Source organism: Jaculus jaculus, chromosome 2, assembly GCF_020740685.1.
Source record: "Jaculus jaculus isolate mJacJac1 chromosome 2, mJacJac1.mat.Y.cur, whole genome shotgun sequence".
Taxonomy (NCBI): domain Eukaryota; kingdom Metazoa; phylum Chordata; class Mammalia; order Rodentia; family Dipodidae; genus Jaculus; species Jaculus jaculus.
Window position 1 is genome coordinate 28,223,342 of NC_059103.1, and position 19,140 is coordinate 28,242,481.

At 37.9% G+C, this 19,140-nt stretch overlaps 1 protein-coding gene across 12 annotated transcripts in view; it reads left to right on the forward strand.

Annotated features, from left to right (window-relative positions):
• Positions 1–19,140, forward strand: part of Ptprm (protein tyrosine phosphatase receptor type M) — an 849,143-nt gene that overhangs the window by 175,589 nt on the left and 654,414 nt on the right. For all 12 annotated transcript variants that reach the window (XM_045144750.1, XM_045144751.1, XM_045144752.1 and 9 more), the window contains exon 2: positions 15,487–15,609. In XM_045144750.1, coding sequence (XP_045000685.1) covers positions 15,487–15,609 — 123 coding nt within the window. The remainder of the gene's footprint in view (positions 1–15,486; positions 15,610–19,140) is intronic.

The following is a 19,140-nucleotide window of genomic DNA, read 5'->3' on the forward strand; positions in this document are numbered from 1 at the left end:
TGTGAAACACTTATTGACAGTCAAGGACCTCTATTATTCATCTAATTTTTGTGAAAGAGAAATAATTTTATGAAAGAGAAATCTGGATTTTATGTTATATGTAACCTTTGTGTAAGTTTTTATACATGTACACACATACCTTTGATAAATTTTAAGAAGCAGCAGCATAAAAGTGAAATAATATAAGCATTGAGCAGACACAGCCTGAATTAACTACTATACCCTGATATGATTAAGTGGTATAACTGTGAGAAAGTTACTCTAACTCTCCCATTTAGTTTATTCTTCAGTTAAAAACAGGACAGTACTTGCTGTATTGGAGGGGTTGTTGGTCATGAGTACTGAGAAAACTAGTATAACTAACTGTAACATACTGGGTAACTAGTATGTAACCAACTCTAATCTTATTATCTTTACATAACATAGACTAGGCTGGGGATATAGCTCAGATGGTAGGGTACTTATCAAGCACACACGAAGCCCGGGGTTCAATCTCCAAAACTGAATAAACTAAGTGTGGTGACACATGCTTGTAATTTCAGCACTCACAAGGTAGTGGCAGAAGAATCAGAATTTCAAGGTCATCCTCAGCAGCATACAGAGTTTGAGGCCAGTATCCTGGGATGCATGAGACTCTGTCTCAAAAGAATTCCCTCTCTTTCTCTCTCCCTCTCCCTCTCTCTCTCACACACACACGGAATAAGAGGTTTTGGTCCATGCAGTGTATTCACATAGTTCTGAAGACTAACTTGGTCATCTGACCCTGAAGAAGTTTTAAATGGTTAAATTTGCTTTTCTTTAAAATACCGTTTTTCAATAAATAGGTTGAGTGTGATGGTGCATATTTGTAATCTCAGCTCTTGAGAGGCAGAGGTAGAATGATTGTCTCAAATTCAAGGCCAGCTTGGTCTACAAAGCAAGTTCCAGGCCAGCCAGAGTAACATAGTGAGGCCCTATCTAAAATAAATAAATAAATAAGACTAAATTTTTGACTGGGGAGATGGCTCAGTGCATAAAGTGCTTGCTCTGCAATTCTGAGTACCTGAATTCAGATCCCCCAGACCCCTACATATAAGAGCCAGAAGCTGTGATGGGCTTCTGGAATCCTAGCATGTTCATCACAAGTAGGGAGGTAGGGATAGAATTTCCTGAAAAACCCATGAATGGAGCAGTGTTCAAAGAACAAGAGACCCTGCTTCAAATGAGAGTTGTCCTCTGTTCTCCTCTTCAGCACCATGGTGTTCACACACATACACTCACACACATAAAGTAAACCAAAAGAAATAAATCTGCTACTTAGCATTGCATAGCAATTTTATTTTATTTTTTAATTTATTTATTGAGAGAGAGAGATGAGGATGCCAGGGCTTCCTGCTGCTACAAATGTACTCCAGATACATATGCCACTTTGTGCATCCGGCTTTACATGTACTGGAGAATTGAACCCCAGGCCATTAGGCTTTGCAAGCAAGTGCCTTTGACCACTGAGCCATCTTCCCAGCCCTGTATAGCACTTTTAATAGACACTAAGTTGTTTTGTGCATTTGAATTTTCTAATAAACATTTAAAAAAATCCAAAACAATACCGTTTTTATTTTACTGCATATCATTTTGCTTGGCAGTAACTGTTTATGTTTATGGTAGAATCATAGCGTTTTGTATTGGCTGTGTTTCTAATTACATTTTCTTTGGGGCTCATATATACTATTCCATTATGGGATCCATCACACTTGCAATTTTGGCTTCACTTGCCATACTCTTCATGTCTTCTTTTGACATGTCTCTTCCAGTTTCTCTTTACTAACCAGAATGCTGCATGTGTAATCTGTGGATCATCATTTATACAGAATTGCTTATGTTTATTTATTTACTTTCAAAAATGTAATTGTGACATTTTGAATCAGTTTATTATATGATGAGGAGAACCAGATGTAAAGAGTAAGGAAAAAAATAGCATGCAGTCAGGTGTGATGGTACACTCCTGTAATCCCAGCACTCAGGGAACTGAAGCAGGAGATTTCTTTGAGGTAGAGGCCAGCTTAGACTACATAACAAGATCTGTATCAAAAAACAGAAAGACAAAGATTTGAGGAATGGAAGGAAGAGAAAGAAAAAGAAAGGAAGGAAGGAAGGAAGAGAAGGAAGAAAGGAGGAGGGAAAGAAGGAAGGAAGGAAGGAAGGGAGGGAGGGAAGGAAGGAAGAAAGGAAGAGGGAAAGAAGGAAGAAAGGATAGAAGAAAGAAAAGATAATAATATAGATCCTAGGGTCTAGTTGAGGAAGGTCATCCAACTCTAGCAGAGAGGCTGGGCATGCCCATGTAGAGGAGGCCTTGAAATTCTTGGTACTTGGTTGAGTTTAGGCTTAAAGTTCACAAAATTGGGTCTTGAGGGCTGGTACAAAAATATTTTTTTTTGTATAGAATGAGAGGAATTCAACCTACCCTCATCTCCTTGTGCCTATTCTTAACTCTTGTTGTCGTAAAGTACGACGAAGTTTTTATTTAGAAAATCCTGTCTTTAGAAAGTACAGTGTTGTAATGAATCATATTTAGTGCTGGCTCCCTGCTATCTGTAGGCTCAGGAAGGAAGTTGGAGGATATGGACTCACACCTCATATGCAGAGGGCTGCTGTGCCTATATCCCTTCAACACAAATTAGCTTCCCCTTTAGTCTTTTCCTTATAAGGGGCTAAGTTGCACAACTTTGTTCTACTTGGAGTTCTTTGTAAGATCTGTCTTCATTTCCTCTGTTCTATCAGATTCCTGTGTTTCCTTGTACTGTTGGGCCAAACACCATTGCCTCTACTGTGTTGTGTGGGGCAGCAGCTGCTGGACCAGATTTGATATTAATTTCCTCTTCAGAGCAGCAATTCTGAGTTGAAGGACATTAGCATTTTTTTCCAATTTTGAAGAGAGATTTTGATCTCTGAGCACCCTTGACATATGTATCCATGCTTGCTTGCTTTTTATTTTTCCCCTAGTGCCATGTATTAAATCCAGGGCCTGATGCATGGTAGGCAAGTGTTCTATAGATCACTGAGCTATATCCCTAGATATCATTGCTTTCATGATAGCTAGTTGTGGTTGTTTTCACTGTGAGTTTAGGTTTCACTCAGGTTTCTGATACAAATTGAAAATCAAACAAATAGTCCCAGGTTTCTGTAAACTTTTCCAACACAGTCACAGTCTATCACCTCTCCAACTTACCACATGTGCTGTCACCTAACATGCTTTCTTTTGTACAGGACTGATTTGTTTGGCAGAATTATAGATAGGAGATACTAGATGAAGTTTATTGTGTATCTGTGTGAAAAAAGTTACCTTACTTCTTTTCTTTATCTTCCTGTTCCTGCAAGGAATGGAGCCCAGGGTTTTGTGCAACTAAGCAAGTGCTGTGCCACTGAGCTACATCCCCAGCCCTGTTTGTGCCTTTCTTTCATTGACTTGTTTCTATTATAAGGTTTTTACATAAAATGTCTATAAAGGTTCTTCAGTAGTGTTGAAATGCCAATACTGTTTGGCTGTTAAATTGAAAGATAAGGTCAAGGGTGTCCATTTTTTAATAAGACAGTTCTTAGGTAGTACATATGTAGTGACTATCCATGGAACAATCATCCTACTGCAATTATATAAAATTATTATGCAGTTACATAAAATTATCATACCTGAAGGAAAACATGCCTCTAAGGATACTTAGGATCAAAGTCGATCTCTGCATTGAACTAAAGTCAGGTTTCATCCATCTTTGGTTCCTTGTCTGTAAGAGAGTATGACATTTTCCCTCCTTTTTATCAAGCTATAGTGATGGCTATGTTGGCTCACATACAATTCATGGCAGTTTGAAAGTTCCATCTTGACAAGGTTAGACACCCCCGACCCCACAGCCTAGCAGGACTTTGCTTCATGTGGTCTTTGTAGCCTTGTCTTCAACCACTATTGTATACTATTTGTGCTGCAGTGAACTTTCATTTCTTGCATAAATCAGGGCCTTCTCAAAACAGCCCATGTTTATGCTCTGTGCATCCAAAGAGTACCTCTGGGCTTCACTTTAAATACCTTCTTCCCTGTGAGTTCTTCCTTGTTCTTTCTGATCTAAAGTAGCCTCTTAGTAATCTCTGATATTCTTTCACCTTCTTGCCACAATGATGAATTATTATGGCCACATATGTGCCCTGTATTCCTAACCAAATTTAGTTTCAGGATTCTGTGTAGTGCTCTGGTGTGGGTCAGGAGTTGCTAGGGGTTTACTGCATTGGTTTTCATATGTCAGGCAAACCCTTGGCCTTAGTGTCCATATTGTATAATACTTGAGGTTATGCTTAAAGTTCTTTCCAGCTTTTCAGTACCAGATGTCAGGGCTGTGTATTCCTTTGTAGACAAATGAGTTGGTCATCCTTCAATGAGGAACACAGAAAGAGAGAAGCACTGATACTTTCTGTGGTAATGGTCTCAGCGGATGAATGAGTAACAGCATGCTGAGAAATGCTTAGAGATGATAGAACAGAGTAGTGGTAGTGTCTAATACTTATCACAGGAGTGAGGTATTATATGTGCATGGGAGCAGGAATGTGGTGAATGGATGGGATTGCACTGTGCTAGAGAGTTAATCACTTGGTGATTAGAGAGTGTGAACTTCTCAGCAAGAGTTGAGTGGTAACAAGACATTTAATTTAGGCCAAATAAATGATGGCTCAACTGAGTAAAGAAATGACTAGAGTAGTGGATCTTCCCATCTTTCATCAGGAGGGGTCACTGGGGAATTTTCCTAAAATTCAGAGCCCCAACTCCATTCCCAACATTTTCAATTTCATGAATCCAGAGTGGAGGGTCAGAGTTTGTGCATTAATAAATGATCTCAAACAATTGATTGCAGAAGACTGGTGAACTACACTTAAAATAATGCTGACTTGTCCCTGAGAACTTAGTAACATAAGGAATTACATTTTCACACACAATATATTTCCCCTGGGGAGTCAGATCATGGCTGTGTCTGTTCAGTTCTCAAGGATGTTCTTAAGCTCTTCAGTCTCAGAATTACTGAGGTAGGAGAAAAAGCAATGCAACAGTGACAAGGCCATGGAATGAGTCCTGGAGTTGGGAACCTTTAAGGAAATATTTAGTGAGATTAGAAAAATTGATGCATTCAGGATCCCTTTGATAAACACATTAGGCAAGTGAGAGCTTTCCATCCAACTCATAAATTAGGAATACATTTGTCTCAATAACTGACTGTTTGGAATAGAAATAGAGTTTAGTGGACTTACAGACTTTAGTTTTCAAGAAACAGTTGAAACCCAAATCTTTTCCTGACCTAATTGAATCCTTTTGTTCCCCCTGGGTTTGATTTTTTTTTTTTTAATTTTGAAGTTAGTACTTCTCAAAGATGAAGTAGAATGAGGTTCTCTAATGAGGATTATTAGCAACGGTGCCCTGTTTTACTCATCATAGCTAAGGTCATACCTACATTTCTTTGATAAACATTTTTCTGAAATTGATAGAGCACGTGGAAAGAATCTAACATGGAGACAATTTGGTTTTCATTCCCAGCTCAACAATTTTCCCATCAGTCCAATGTGCTATTGAAAAGTAGTAGAGCACCCCTCATTTTCTTCTAAAGCCTGCAAGGGCAGAGTAAACATACTATTTATGCTAGCATACTCAGTGCCCAATGGGATGTAGAAATGCTGAGTGACTGTAGTTGGAGATGTGTATCTCAGCCCAGCCAACACTTAAGATGGGAGTTACAGCTTTCAAAGTCTCACATTGGATTACTGGTTTAAACATTCCAGAAATAAAGCTAGTTGATGAAGCTTACTTGGGACAAATTTGTGGCCCCATAACTATTCCTTAAGCTCAGTCAATGTTTTATTGTTCTACAAGGTTGTCTTCTTCATGCACAAGGTGATATCTTTACAGATTCTTAAAACCACTTGCTGACTCTCTGCTTTTCTTTTCATCTGTACTGTTTAGGATGGGCTTTTGTTCTTTCTTTTGTGGCTTACAAAGTTTTCTTCTTGCTTCCTTTAAATTCCTGGTGTGGTGTCCACAAGTTACCTTTCTTGAGGTCAAACACTATCTACTCATGCTCTGTATGTTCCCTCTAAGCCCTCCTTCCCTGTGCAGAGTGTGATGTATTGCCTCACATGTCTTCCTTACAACGGGTACAGCTGAGAGAGTGAGGTAAATGCCCTTAAGTCAGATAAAAAAGGGAGGAACTCTAGGAGCAGATGTCCATTGGTGAAATGAAGTTTTCCATGACTAGAGTCCAGTTGGTGGTTTTCCTTGATATTCCATTCTACCAAATATAGATCAGCGGGTGATTTTGTTCTTACCTTTCTTACAAAAGAAAACTTTCCATGATCCTAGCATTTTTTCTAGAAATTAGGGATGGGGATATAGAAATGAATATATTTAGCAGGAGGTAAGTGGCCAAATGAATATGAACAATGTAGATAAAGAAACATTTATTAATTTGTCTTTCACTTTGACATGACATCAACCAAACAGAGTGATTGCATCTTCTTGCAGCACTACCCTACACTTTGGTACATACCACCAAGTTCAGCCTTCCATTTTTCCCTGGGAGATGGATAGATAACAGGTGTTAGAAAGAATCATATGCTCTGTAGAGTGAAAATTGTCAGGGTTGTCCATGGTCAAAACTGTCCCTGAAAAATCCTCTACAGAACTTTTGAGTCTCAGATCAGCCCATTCTCCCTTAGTCATTTCAACAAAGCTACTTCAGCCCTCCTTGTCAGTGAAATTGATTGCTGTCTCCTCATTTGAGCTTTGAATTTAGGTGACCTAAAGTTTTTGTACTCATTTTGGTAATAATTCAAAACTTTTTAGACCTGAGAATTATCCAGATTGCAGTGAGAAGCCTCCCCACAAAAGGCATGAAGAATGAAGGGGAAAGAAACCTGCTAGGAGATGTGGAGATGCTGGGTAATCTTTGTCATCTCCTCTAGAGCATCTAGTTGCCAGGCTTCTGGACTAAGTCCAAGTACTAATCAGGTACACAACACTCTTCTCATCCCTGAAATCCTGCAAATTAAATGTGCCTCTCATGTGTAGACTGCTTATCTTATGGATCTTCTATAGTGAGCAAGAAGCAGTTAGTTGAAAGATCCAGGACTTCTTACATCCTGTGTCCCTGATCTCAGTTCAGCATAATCAGCTGTATAAGCTATCTAATGTCACACTAACCATTACCCAATTGATGGGAAATTGGAATGAATATTTCACCAAGAGTATATTTGAGATGATGTGTACTTTTCTGCTCAATGAATATAATGGGTAGAGAAGTATTCCTTGTGAGGTGTATATTTAGCTGTTCCTAGATTGATCAGCACCCAGTGAATATGATCGGTTGACTGAAATCAGGAGTTTATCTGTTGCCTCAGACAGACATTTTATTTTTGTTAGTAAAAGTCATCAAGAAATGGATTTGTATATCTTTGTAAGCTTGTAGAAGTGCTACTGGGTATTGAATGAATATATGTTTTTGGTTAATTTCCTCAGTATTCTTGATTGATAGCAGGAATTGTTTACTGTGTAGGATTACTCTTCTTGTTGAATAGTTCCACTTTGGAGAAAAATGACAGATTGGGTTATCTTAAAATGAAATGAGAGCAAAGAATTGAGCTCTTTGATTCAGCTCTCCCTTTCTGTTGATCTTATTTACTTGAGAGGTATCTGTGATTAAAGTATTAAGCTATTTTGAGCTGCAATCTCCAGCAGGCCTTGCTCATGCTATTTTTGAGGAATATAGTATACATAGATATATATGGAGAAAATATTTGTTTCAACTTACACATCTATATGCTTATTGTAATCTGCATATGTACACTATGATATGCATGTGCTGTAGAAACACCTAAGCTTAGTTATTTAAAGTATACCATTTTAAAGGAAGCAAGTAAAATGTCCCCTGTTTCTGGGCTGGGAATGGAACCCAGGAAGCACTGAGTATACTGTCATCCCCCTAAAAATGGCAAGATGTCTTCTTAAAATTGTTTGAAACTACTGATGTGGAGCACTCTTAAAAATAGGTTAGTGGGGCTGGAGAGATGGCTTAACAGTTAAGGTACTTGTCTGCAAAGCCTAAGAACCCAGGTTCAATAGCCCAGGACCCACATAAGGCAGATGCACTAGGTGGCATGTGCATTTGGAGTTTGTTTGCAATGGCTTGAATCCCTGGTGTGCCCATTCCCTCTAAAATAAGTAAATAGAAATAAAATATTTAAAAAAATAGGTCAATGATTATATTATTCTGGGACCTTTAGAAAGGTCATAGTAGATTCCTCGGGCTGCTCCCAGATGATTCTAGTTCTATGGATCAGTTTAGAACAGAGCTTGCCAAAGGTTAGTGTGCACCTGAATCTCCTGGGACTTATTAGGGTCTCATTCAGGAATCCTGAGGTGCAGGCCTAAGAATTTGAGTTACTAAGTGTCCTAAGGCTGCAGTTGCTGTAGGGACCCACTTTGAGAGTTCTTGCTCTAGTTTGGTACTAGAGAGGAAGGAATAAATCTTGATCTGATGGTTTTCTCCCCTAGACAAATAGGGCAGATACTCCATCATTTTATTTTCATTTCTAAGCCCACATCTAGGACAGAAACAGACAGCTGCTTTTTACAGTCTAGTTTTCTGGACTGTGATTCAGAGGATAACAGCAGCAGTGTTACAGTCAGGTAGTTATAGATTTATATAGGAAACTCATGAGAGTGCTTTAATTAACTCCAGTAGCAGCTCTATAAGGTACTTATTTGCATATGAAAAAACAGAGATAGTTGAATCCCTAATAATTTGGCTGCATAATGCAATATTTATAGGCGTGGAAATAACACAATTACCCACTTAAAAATAACAAAGATTTTTTAAGATAAATAAGGAAAACACATGTCTATTGAAATAGAGTCTTTTTAAATATTAAGAATTTAGAGATTGAGATGAAATGATGAGGTGTGTGTAATAAGCCATTGAAACTCTTGAAACAAGATAAGTCATTTGCTTTGTATTCTGTAGAACATATCTGTGGGCAAATAGCACATTTTACAATAGATCATAGGATTAGCTATTTAAATGCTTGTGCAATGTTTAAAAACTGCTTGCAAGATTGAATTATGTAGGAGAGCATTCTATAATGCTTAGTGTCTGATTCACTAAACATCACCAGCATGCTTAAAGTTTCTGAGGCATTATATGCTTTTATTGTTTGGCAGGCAATTAAATGTAGATGTCAGTGTGATTTAAAAGAAGAAAGCTGGGCTGTGGCATGTCAAGATAGGTATTTTTTTCTTTGACTCTTAAAATAATCATTTCTATTTTAGATAACTTTCTGTTTATCCTTTGAATTGTGTTTCTTATAATCTTCTACAGTTTTTTAAATTAAAATAAATGAACTATCTTAAATTTCATGTATTGTAGGAAAATAGAACATTATGTCTTGTGGCAGGGGTACTTTAGTGCTATTTTTGATCTGTGTTCTCTATGGAGAAACCCATTTAATACTTGATACATTTGATAAAGGCTGCCTTAAATGGGGTTATTTTGTATTTAGAACAAGTGAGAAAAATGTCCTGGAAAACTCCTCAAGGTATGTTATTCTTTTAGAAAATAACTTTTAAAGGACTATAATTACAATCATAAGAACAATTTCTAGTGCAAGTAAGTCAATTTAACCTGTTAAGACAGAATGATTCAAAATGTGGTTTTTTAAAATATGTTTATGAAGTGAACAATTGACTGTCCTTTGCTGGCTTCCTAGGAAGGAATTTACAATGCAGTTCATTAACAATCTCTGGGATACTTACTTGCTTCCTGGAGGTAGGTAAATGTGTGGGGGAGAGGAGAGAAGGAGCCTTACATATAGTCTCTGAACTGAAAGTCCTGGACTTTGATCAACATATTTGTTGACTCTAAATGACAATTTGTAAAAATGAGGGTGATGGATCAGGATCCAAGCAGGAGAAAGAAACAACATAGGGATTGGAGTAGGAGAAAGTGAACATAAAGGTAGTAAGCCTTCAGGATAGGAAAAATCAGCTAGTATAGACTGATGAGTGCTCTGAAGACTGAAGGCAGAGCAGAAGAGTGATCAGGCAGAACCCCAGCACAGACCTAGAACCAAGCAGCAGTCATTTCCAGGACTGGGATCCAGGGAAGGGCTCTGGCCCACTGATGGCAGGGTAGGAAGTCACTGCAGGGTGGTACCTGCAGAACTTGAATGGAATGTGTCCTCAAAGGGGGCAGTGCAAACTGTTAAATTAATGCAAAGTATGTCATTGAAAGGCTTGAACTGGAATCCACAGCTGCCCTAGACAGGAAGGAGAGGGGTGGGGGAGAAGGAGAGAGAGGGCATTGAGTGAGCACGCAGCCAGTGGAGCTGGGCTGTAGAACCTCAAGGCCTGCCCCCCAGTGACATTCCAGCAAGATACACAACCTCCCAGAACACCATAACCAATTAGGAATTAAGAATTCAAATATCTGAGCCAATAGCAGAGATTGTACATTCACACCACATGCTTTGTGGTGTGTGGTGTGGTGTGTGTGGATATGTGTATGTTTGGACACAGGTGTATGTGCTGGTGTGTAGAGGTCAGAGGTTGTCAAGGGACATCTTCCTCAATCGCACTCAACATTACTTTTTGATAGAGGTTCTCTCACTGAACCTAGAGCTCACTGATTCAGGTAGACTAGCTGACATACAATCCTGGGGTCCTCCTATCTCCACTTTCCTATCCCTGGGATGACTGGTATGTGCTACCACCTCTGGCTTTGTGTGGTTGCTGGGGGACTCAAATGCAGGTCCTCATGCTTATATAGCAAGCACTTTATCCATTGAGCTTTATCCTCAGGCCCCAAACCATATATATATATTTTTAAATCTGGCTATAAGTGGTAGACATTCTTTATCAGTTTGCTTTTCTATGGTTTCCTCTCCAGGCCTGGAACTTCAGGAGAACAGAGTGCTTATATGGAAATTGTCTAAGATTCCCCCTGGAGTGCAAATAGGCCATCTTCTTTATACCTTAGGCATAATGACATCATATTAATCTTGGTGAACTGAGTCTTTGTACTACTCCAGAGAAAATGAGAGATACATTTTCTCTAATATGCAAATGACAATATTTTATTTTCATAAATCAGTGATGACCTTTATAGACAGCTAGCTTTACCATCTAATTATGGCCAGAATAAAAAAAATGAGTCGGAGAACCATAATTTGTCAGGACTTCATTAACATTTTACTGGCTTATAGTTATCAACCATAATAAAAGTGAAGATATTCAGTGATTTAGTCACATTTTACAGCTGTGTTATTTTGAAATATACCAGAACTAGGCTATATGGTTTGGGATAGTTTTCACTGTTTGGGTGGTTATTATATTAAATATGTCAGATTCTGCATAGTGGAAAGAGTTTTCAGCAGTTAAAAGTGATTTCTTGCAAAGACAGCTATTCTGGGTTCAATTATTCTGTACTCATGCCAGATGCAAAGTGGTGTATACATCTGTGATTCCAGTGAGCCTGCTACAGTGGCCAATGGAGCCAAGAGAATCTGAAGCTAGAGGAACCACTAGTTCTTTTGCTGTCTGGCAGTTCCAGTTTTTCTGCATCAGCAAGAGAGCCTGTCTCAAAGGAGGTAGAACACATACACTTTGAAGTTGTCCTCTGACCTCCACATTCCCCCTCCAAATCTAAATCTAAATATGAATATGAATATAAATATAAATAAATATAAATGCTTGCATAGAGTTTTGCAGAGTATGTTGCTAGGCATTTATTGAGTGCTTATCATGTGCCAGGCTCCAGAGAATACCAGAGTGACTAATATTTAGTCAGAACATTGCTCTCAAGGAGAATATTCCTCCCTTGTCATGGGCTTTCAGATACATGTTCTTAAACTCTGCAGACTTCAAGAAAAAAATTCTGGGAATGTTTAACTCTGAAACTTGCACTTGAATTTAATTACTAGAAAAGATGCCTTGAAAGCCAGAAGCTTAATTGTTCTCTAGTTGGTTATTTCAATAATGTTTTCTGAGATAAGGTCATACCATATAATCCAGGTTGGCCTCAAACTTGTGTGATCCAAGTTGGCCTTCAACTCAAATCAACTTGTCTTAGCCTGCTAAATACTGGGATTTTATTATATTATTTATGACATCATTATTTATAATCTCATCATATTTTAGCCCAATAAATCATCTTTATCACCTTGAGTCTCATGAATAAAGGCTGGTATATAGGGGAATATATCCTGTGGCAATAGGAAATTTTTAGTGAATTTTCAGTTGTGAAGGGCTTGATAATCACACCTGGGTCTAGAAAGAACTATGTTGTAATCTTCATGTTTCAAGAGATAAACACAGCTTTGTGTAATGGGAAAATGTTATCATTCCACCAGTCTTAGTTCTTAGGTTTTAGTTACATACAGTTTTGCCTCAGTATCTGGTACATCTTCAATGCCAACAGTCATTATGTAAACCACATATCCTTGCCTTGGTTAGGGGGCGCCCTCACTGTTCCTCACTGGTTCAGGTTGCATTGAAGGACTTCATCAGAGTTCTTTCTAGATTGCAGTGCAGGACCCTTTCTTTCATAATTAAAGACTAGTACATTCTTGTTAACTATTATTTGTGCCACTGTTGCTTGGCTTGTTCCTGCATCAAAGCTGTTCTCTATGTCAAAACTATAGTCTATAGCCAAGGGAGGTTTTGTTTTTTTTTTTCCTCTTTTTTTTTTTTTTTCCAAACAAGTGCTTTCATACTCTTCTAACATTTCTTACCAGTATTGGAAAGTTATTAGCAGTAACTGTTCTACAGATCCACTTTGCATCTGAACTTGTTAAAACTCAATAACAGGGACATATAATGACCATTTGTTGTCAAGGTGAAACATTGAGTTTAATCCGCTACCATTTATAATGAGTTTTTGCTCCCAGGGGAAGGTTTAGTTGAGACTTGAACTGTTCAAGTACTAGCAAAGTCAGTGCACTTATTTCAACCCTGTGCCTGGAGCTGCCAACCAAACAAAGCTTGAAAGCTAAAAGAGGCCATTTAGAACAACAGGGTTCCTCAGCTTTCACAGGTTTAACACTTTATCATTACATGTAGGCAGACAAGCAGATGAACAAACAGCCTCAGCATAATATCAGATGCAGGTTAAATATCTCTTTTCCCAAACACTACAGAATGTCATATTTTGTTTCTTGGTATGTTGAAATAAATAAATGAAATACATACATATATATATATATATATATATATATGTATGTATGTATGTATGTATGTATGTATGTATGTATGTATGTATGTATTGCCCTAGTGATGGGGTCCAAATCTAAACATGGGATTTATTTCAGAAGCATTTCACACACATGGCCTGAGAGTAATTGATTCAGTAGTTTTAAAATATGTTATTTATTTTTTGAGATCGAAAAAGTGGCGGATAGAGAGAGGGAGAAAATGGATGCACCAGAGCCTCTAGCCACTGCAGATAAACTCCAGATGCAAGCACCACTTTGAGCTTCTGGCTTTATGTGGGTACTGGAGAATCCAACCTGGGTCCTTTAGCTTTGCCAGCAAACATTGTAAGTGCTAAGCCATCTCTCCAGCCCAGATTCAGTATTTTTAGTGCACCTGCATTGTAACTTCATCCCATCACCTGAAACTGAGTATAGAACTTTTCACATGTGTAATTATATTAGTGATCCCCTAAATTAAATTCCTATGCATTTTGAATTCTCTGAGTAATGCTCATTAGGCTGTATTATAAATCTAGGTAACATGACTAATAACTGAATAGTAGGGTAAAATTCTGAAAGCTGTTCACAGGGTTGAATATTGCATCAAATGAAAACAAAATGGATGTAAGGCTACATATATACTGTCTGGATTTAGAAAAAAAAATATGTCATCACGAAAGGAGAGACAACTTGATGCCAGTGGTGTGGAAGAGATGTGTGGGATTTCAGACTCTTAGCAGCTCAGAATGAACCTGCCAGGGCTGTTTACAGAAGAAGAGGTCAAGGACAGGAGCCAACTGAATTTTGGCTCCTGTGCTTAGTGCCAGTCTTTGGGATTAGTGCTGAGAGAACATTCCCTGGAATGCTGACTGGCCTGAAAGCCTTCCAGTAGGAGGAATTGAGGAGATCAGAGCATATTTTGCTTGAAGAAGGGAAGACCTAGAATATGTCAGCTCTTTTCAAGTTGTCATTTTTTTGTGTGTGTGTGCCAGGATCAGAGTTTTATTCTATTTATGGGGTGGAGCTAAAATAAATAAATATTCTTTGCAAGAAGCAGAGTTTTAAGGAGAGTTTTCTTTTTCTACATAGTAGGAGCACTTTATAAAATTCAGTGTCTCATCTCTTCAGAGGCTGTCTGGCTGTTTGAGAGATATGGTATTGGCTTAAGTATTTAGGTATAAGTTGATTCAGGAAATCTAATATCTGTTTCCTCTCTAAGGATATATAGCCACTATTTTACTTATTTTCTTGCTACCAAGGCATACATTACAGACATAGTGTAATAATAGTTGCAAATTAGTATTTTCTTATCACAAATAATTCTCACCACTGGCAAGCAATTATGACTAATACTTTGAATTAATATAATTAGTGTGTTATGTAATATCATCTATTGTATAGTGGTAGAGTTTTCATAAGCATCAATATAATTTGCTTTGCCTGTGTGAAACATTTGGGAAATTCAAAGTATATGACATTTAAATAGCACTCAAGGCTGTCAATGTGTTGGATAGCTTTGATGCTGAAACAGCTGAATTACTTAGCATATAGCTCATTTCTTATTATTTTTTTGTTTATGTACTTAAATAACTTTCCTAGTACCAAAAATTAAGCAGGTGTTTACCACATGTATATTCCTGAAATAATTTTGCCTTTAAAACATACGTGGATTATAAAGGGATTTTTAAATCTCTTTTAATTATGAGACCCCATATATCCAGAATCATAAAATGAAACCTGCCTCTAGGTTCGATTTAGAATAATTCTTTGAAAATGATTTCATAAGCAACGTCTGTAGTTCTCAATATGTTGTTCTTCTGTTGTGTCAGTGTTGTACATTTCTCTTTTAAGTTATTTGGACAAATTATAGTTTTTCTATTCAAAACATATTGCAAACTCGAGGGCATTCTGTTAAAGTTTTGAATGAAAGATGAATTTCCTAAGTTCATATTCATCTGGAATATGTGAATTTTAAATTTTCTTACTTCAATTGTCTTCTGTCAACATTAGATGACTTTCTGAGAGCAACACAATGTAATCATATGGGTGAGGCATAGTTAGAACTCAGCAAGAGTTAGCAAGGATATATAATAAGGGCCAGGTCCATAATTCTTGAGCAGAAGTTCAAATCAAATCTTATTGGGTGCCAAGAAGTTGTCTGGTTTCCTGAAACCATCACAGTTTATGCTATAGGTCTGGCTGTTATCTGGTTGCTACATTACTTTTTTCTTTGCATTGTAGGTGGCTGCCTCTTTGATGAGCCGTACAGCACATGTGGTTATAGTCAGGCAGAAGAAGATGACTTCAATTGGGAGCAGGTGAACACCTTGACCAAACCAACTTCTGATCCATGGATGCCATCAGGTTTGCTTCTAGTTTCCTTTCCAAAATAAGAGAAGTTCCAGTGTCTTAATCATAAAAAAAATCCACTGGATGTTGATTAACTGAAAAAGCATATTGGTTTTTAGGTGTTGCAGAAAATGGCTGGTCAGCTAGTGAGAGTGATATAATTAAGAGGACTTGTTGTTGAACTTTCCATCTCTCTTTTAAAATCAAATTACAGTTTATCTTTCCATACACTTTAACTGTATCATTGAGTATTACTCAGTTGATCTCTTCCTATGCAGCAGATATGAGAAACAGATGTGTATCTCTTCTGACAATGTGTCTCAAGGATGGAACTCTAGTTGGAGAATCTAATTAACATGGTCTTCACCTACCAAAGGCAGAAGGTATCCTTGGTCAGCCTTAGCCCCTCCCTCTGAGTTGCTTTTCTGGGTGTGACTTTGGGTGTACCTTTAAAATTTTAGATTTGCAAATTCATTATAGAAATGAGCTAATGAGCAAGCCTATTTAGGATAGAAACTGATGAAACATATTATTCTGATTTGAATTTCAGATGAAAGACATTATTGGTACTTTTTCATGAATATAAAGTGTTTTATGAATGCACCTATATTCAGCAATAATTCCATTTTGTAAGTAATCTGATAAATTTATCTCAAAACATGAAACAGAGTTTAATGTCAGTTTTACTAAGCTCTGACAACAATAGTGCCACTACCATGTTTCTGTCTCCCCTTCCTGACATTTAACTCATAATGTCAAAGAAAAGAGAATTGAGTGCTCTAGCACTGTGGCTATGCCAGGCTTCCAAAGTTTCCAGGTCTTGGTTGTAGTCTCACCAATCACCTTCTCCTTATCTTCCACTCCCCTTCTTGTGTGAGTGCGCATGTGTGTGCGTGCACATGTGTAAGTGCACATGCATGCATGAACTTGTGGTCAACTTTTTAGTTGGTTTTCCCCACTCCAGTTGCTGCTTCCCTTGTTTCCTAGTGGTAGGAAGGAGACAGTGGTCCTTTTGCTGCACTGTCCTATCTATCTCAGGCAGGGTTTTTTTTTTTTTTTTTAAAACCTCAGAGACCTTTGTGTCTTCACCTCTTACCTCCCATGTGTTCAGAGGAGCTGGGTGGTGAGAAGTGAAAGTCACTAGAGTTAGTCCTGGTAGATTTCTCCATGAAAACACAGCATGGACTCATGATTTCTTTAATGTTTTATCATTTGAATCTCTCTCTCTCTCTCTCTCTCTCTCTCTCTCTCTCTCTCTCTCTCTCTCTCTGTTGCTGAGAACTGACTCCATACCTCTGTGTATTACATATATGTTGCTGACTGTTGAATCCAGGGCCTCAGGCATGTTAAGAAAGTGCTCTACTGCTGAACCACACACACCTGTAACCCTCAATTTTTTTAACTTTCTACATTATGTAGAGCATTTCGTTACTGCTACTTTTCATACTGAAGTTTGATTTTGAAAAATATTTTTAAAAGACCAAAGATACTTCATCCTCAACTGCTTCTATTTGTGTCATAAGATAACCTGCCTCCCTTGATTTTTTTTAAAAAAGGCCGAAAGTATCCCTTCTTGGTTCCATTTTGTCCTTTGCTTCTCTCTGATGCCCTGTACTACCAACTCAGACTAAACTGCCCATATTAAAAAATATTTATTCATTTATCTTGGGAGGGGGGCAGATAGAGAGAATAGGCATGCCAGGGCCTCAAACTGCTGTAAACCAACTCCAGATGCATGTGCCACCTTGTGCATCTGGCTTATGTGGGTACCAGAGAATTGAGGAACTGGGTGTCCTTAGGCTTCTCAGGCAAGTGCCTTAACTGCTAAGCCATCACTTCAGCCCTACACACTGTCTTTTCTTTTTCTTTTGAGGCAAGCCCAAAAGACTGGCCTTTTAAAAATTTATTTTTATTTTTATTTTATTTTTTTTATGAGAGAGATTGAGAAAGAGGTGACTGAGAATTGGCATACCAGGGCTTCAGCCACCGCACTCGAACTCCAGCATGTGCACCTCCTTGTGCACATATGCAACCTTGCATGTTTGTGTCACTATGTACCTAGCTTACATGGGACTGGGAAAGTTGAACATCAGTCCTTAGATTTCGCAGGCAAGAGCCTTAACCACTAAGTCATCTCTCCAGCCCCTAAACTGTCCTTTTTGTTTTTTGGTTTTTCAAGGTAGGGTCTTACACTGGCCCAGACTGACCTGGAATTCACTATGGAGCGTCAGGGTGGCCTCGAACTCATGGTGATTCTCCTACCTCTCCCTCCCCAGTGTGTGCTACCATGCCTGGCCTAAACTGTCCATTTTTAAACACATTCAGAATTGGTTTCTAGTGAAGGCCATTAAAAGGATAATAAATATCAAAGACTCATGGTATCCCAGAATAATGATGTAGAGAGCAAGTGGTAGGTGGCTTTGAAAGTGTGTGGCCTTGAGAAGCAGGAAGTGGGGCATTCACATGTTCTGTTTTAATTTATTCTTCTTCTGTAGAATAACTGGTGGCTAGTGTCAGGCCTTTGGAATATAAGCATCTTGATGACTTTGTCATACATCTCTGGTGGTTATGAAAGATATATGCCGGATTCCTATCCACTATGCACAGTGTTGCTCATTGTTGGGACATGTGGGTTTTCTGTGTATCTGCATGTAAATGAGCAAAGGAAAGACTGACATTTTTTTTTTTTGACCCCTTTGCTTATGCTTACTTCTATGGGTACGGATGGTTTGCTTGAAAATAGTGTTCCCATCAGATTAATTGTTTCCATAATGTAGAACCATAAATCTTGGTAATTCTTTCCCTATTATCCAGTAAACAAAATTTAGTCACCACTAATTTGTTGAGCCTAGCACATAATTAGTCTGATGACACTTATATGGGAGATGAAGAGCTGTTATATAGTTCTTTCTGTATAAAATGTTACCTACCTGCGGAAACTAGTTACAAAATACAATTAGATGACAGTCCAGCTTCAGGTGTTTTCTCCTTTACATTTTTAAACATCTTCTAGTCTTTTCCTCCTTTTATATTAATGTGTGACATTTGATGTATTTCTTCGAAGCCACTTTATAAAGTTAGTCTCATGTAAAAGAAAAGAAAAGAAACAAGTGAAAGTAGCTTTTTACAAAAAGTTCTCATGGCAAATCGATGGTCAAATCTGATAGAACTATGGCTTTTATGGATTAATTTGTTTCAGCCTGTAGTCACAATAGTTTTGAATTTGTTCTCACATATATTTGTGTTTGGTCATCCCCATGTAGACTGGTGCTATGTTAATTAGATCAAGAGTTGACAAATTCTTAGTGTTTTAAAATTTTACTTTTAAAGTTCCTGTCCAGGCCCAATTCAGCCTGCTGCCAGTTTTACTGTGGCTTGCAAACTAAAAGTGGTGTCTCCATTATTAAATGATTAAAAAAGTTAAAAGGAATAGTTGTATTTTGAGACATGTGAAATTCAAATTTCAATGTCCACAATATTTTGTTGGCTCAAAGCCATGGGCATTCATTTTAATACTGTGTCTCATGTTAAGCTGTAATACCAGAT